Source organism: Magnolia sinica, chromosome 14 (assembly GCF_029962835.1).
Source record: "Magnolia sinica isolate HGM2019 chromosome 14, MsV1, whole genome shotgun sequence".
In the NCBI taxonomy this organism is placed as follows: domain Eukaryota; kingdom Viridiplantae; phylum Streptophyta; class Magnoliopsida; order Magnoliales; family Magnoliaceae; genus Magnolia; species Magnolia sinica.
In genome coordinates this window covers 12,233,046-12,235,440 of record NC_080586.1, presented here as the reverse complement: position 1 = coordinate 12,235,440, position 2,395 = coordinate 12,233,046, and the positions used below count along the sequence as shown (strand labels likewise).

The 2,395-nt window shown below is 41.0% G+C and overlaps 1 protein-coding gene across 1 annotated transcript; it reads right to left on the bottom strand.

Annotated features, from left to right (window-relative positions):
• Positions 1 to 1,351: 1,351 nt before the first annotated feature.
• On the bottom strand, positions 1,352 to 2,026 carry LOC131225735 (pectinesterase inhibitor-like). The gene has a single exon (XM_058221325.1). It carries the CDS (start codon positions 2,019 to 2,021, stop codon positions 1,473 to 1,475), a length of 549 nt encoding a protein of 182 aa, XP_058077308.1. The 5' UTR covers positions 2,022 to 2,026; the 3' UTR covers positions 1,352 to 1,472.
• Positions 2,027 to 2,395: the final 369 nt, after the last annotated feature.

Sequence of the window (2,395 nt, the reverse complement as noted above, 5' to 3'; positions counted from 1 at the left end):
ACCTTTCATCTCTTTCTTCCGCTATCTTATACTCTTCCTTCTTCCTACCCTCCCTCTCATTCCCTTCCAATGTGGGATAGATACCCTTTATTCTTTTCAATGCAAATTGCTCACCGCTCACCAGATTGTGGATGAGGTATCATAGCAGTCTTACCCTTCCATTGCATTTGAAAAAATTACATGTTTGAAGTCACACACATGCGGAGATCCAAGCCATCCATTGAAGCTCGAATGTACCCTGGCCCGAAAATTATCCCCGTCTAATAATCAGGTTGGCCAAACTGTACGGGAAATGTAGTGAAACTGGATGGTGAAGATCAAACAGTCCATGATCAATATACATCTGTGGACCACCTCTATTCATCAAGGATCCATCTTTCTCCTGGGCAGTGGGGTGCATGTTGAAATCTAAGCCATTTATTTTATAGATCCCAAGCTGTATGCGACCCCAGCGGTGCTGAAAATTAGGCCAGTATAATCATCAGGTGGGCCGAACTGCATTAAAAACTTAATGGACATGATCAAAGTCAAACAATCCATCAATGTACATCAGTGGGCCATCTCTCATCATCAAGGATCCATCTAAATTTTGTGAAGGGGAACATACACACTGTGGCCCACCCAATGAACTCCTTGTGATTAGGGCTGAAAATCAGGAAGGTTCAACCCAACCGACCCAACATTGGGTTGGGCTTGGGCATGATGCATCGGGTTCGGTCTTGGGCTTGAGCTATATAAACACCAATCTAATAAAACTTGGGTCTGGCTCGGGTTGAAGTCTTCGGTTACCCAACCCAACATGAACCTGATCAATTTATAAGTTACTTATAAATTATAATTGATTGCGGATCATCTGTATTGAAGGCACAAGAAATTCCAGTGCAGTCGGATTTCACTAGTCTACGGCATTTCTGATGACTCAAGTTAATAAGATATGCCAGATTTCTCTCTCCTAAATAGACTGTGTAGTTATCCTATATTTTAACTGGTTTGTTTAGAAAAAATAAAGTTCTTTACAATAAATAACTATATAAATCATTAATAAAATCATACATATAAAAAATAAGATGTACATTAAAAATATAATAGACTAATATGATAATGAAAATATTATCATGTATTCACCCAACCAACTGGACCAACCTCACCGAGCCTGCTTGGGTTAGGCTTGGATGGAGAATTCCTAACCTGAGGTTGGGTTGGATTGAGTTAGGGTTGCCGGTTGAGATATAGGAACCTTGGGTTGGGCTACGGTTGAGCACTAACCCGACCCAACCTGCCCGTACTGTCAGCCCTACTTGTGATCTACCAATTCGTGAAGCTATAATTGAATACTTTCAATCTGGATTCATTATAAATACTTGTAAACATCATTCATTATTGCAATTTTATTCACTTATGCTTCCAAACATGGCCTAAGATGATAAAATACTATTACAAAGTAGAAGAAATGAGATAAAGCCTTAGTAATTCTATGAAGAACTTGCGAGCATATCGTTGATGATCATAGTGATACCGGATAGCTGTATCAAGAACAAAGTCTGTTGTGTCAATGGCGATGTAGGGAACGGCGGTGCAGTGAAGCAGTCATCACATGTGAATGCAGCATCGAGTGTGTCGGCCATGTCATGATACAGCTTGGAGTAGTCCATTGCAGCGAGAGAGGTGAGCGCATCTTTGAGATCATAGACAGCCTCTTCATAGACGAACAAACATAGATTGAGGCAATTCTTCAGTACAGGCTCGGCGGTTTCGTTATAGAGCTTAGATATGTATGGACATGTATTTGTAACATTTGATAATGCGAGGCCGATCAGGATATCGGCGAAGACATTCAGATCTCCAGTTGAGCTCCGGGGATCTGATTCGAGACAAGCGACGCATAATTCATCATAAGCTGTTTGGCTGCACACTTCGTGAATAGGATCCATTGCAATTTGGGTCAGCTGGGATGATGAGGATTGGAGGATGAGAGTTAGAGAAAGAAGAAACGTGAGGGAGTAATGAGAGTTTGGGGCCATTTTGAATGAATGGATTGTAAGGGATGGAGCTTTCAATGTGCAAAGCAAGGGCTATTTATTAAGCCTTTCTATGATAGAATATAAATAAGGGAATTGGTGTGGTATCAGAGCTCTTAGTTGCATCAGGACAGTTGCAACCCAACTGATCAAATCCAGACCTTCCATTAGGTCCACCCGCACATTACAAGGGCTGCCTTGAAAATTTCTTGATGATCAGATCATCCAATCCATCTCTAATTTGGCCTTTTTCATTTCAGCCATCCGTTTTCAAAGCCATAGATGGGAATGGTTAGGAAATTAGGATTTCCTAGAATTGTCTGATCATGTAAGGTCACACATGTGCCAATATTGCATGTAAGAATGAGATCCAATCC

What these genes read in the sequence shown, in the direction of transcription:
- LOC131225735 (XM_058221325.1), bottom strand. Translation starts at nt 2,021, where the DNA reads ATGGCCCCAAACTCTCATTACTCCCTCACGTTTCTTCTTTCTCTAACT.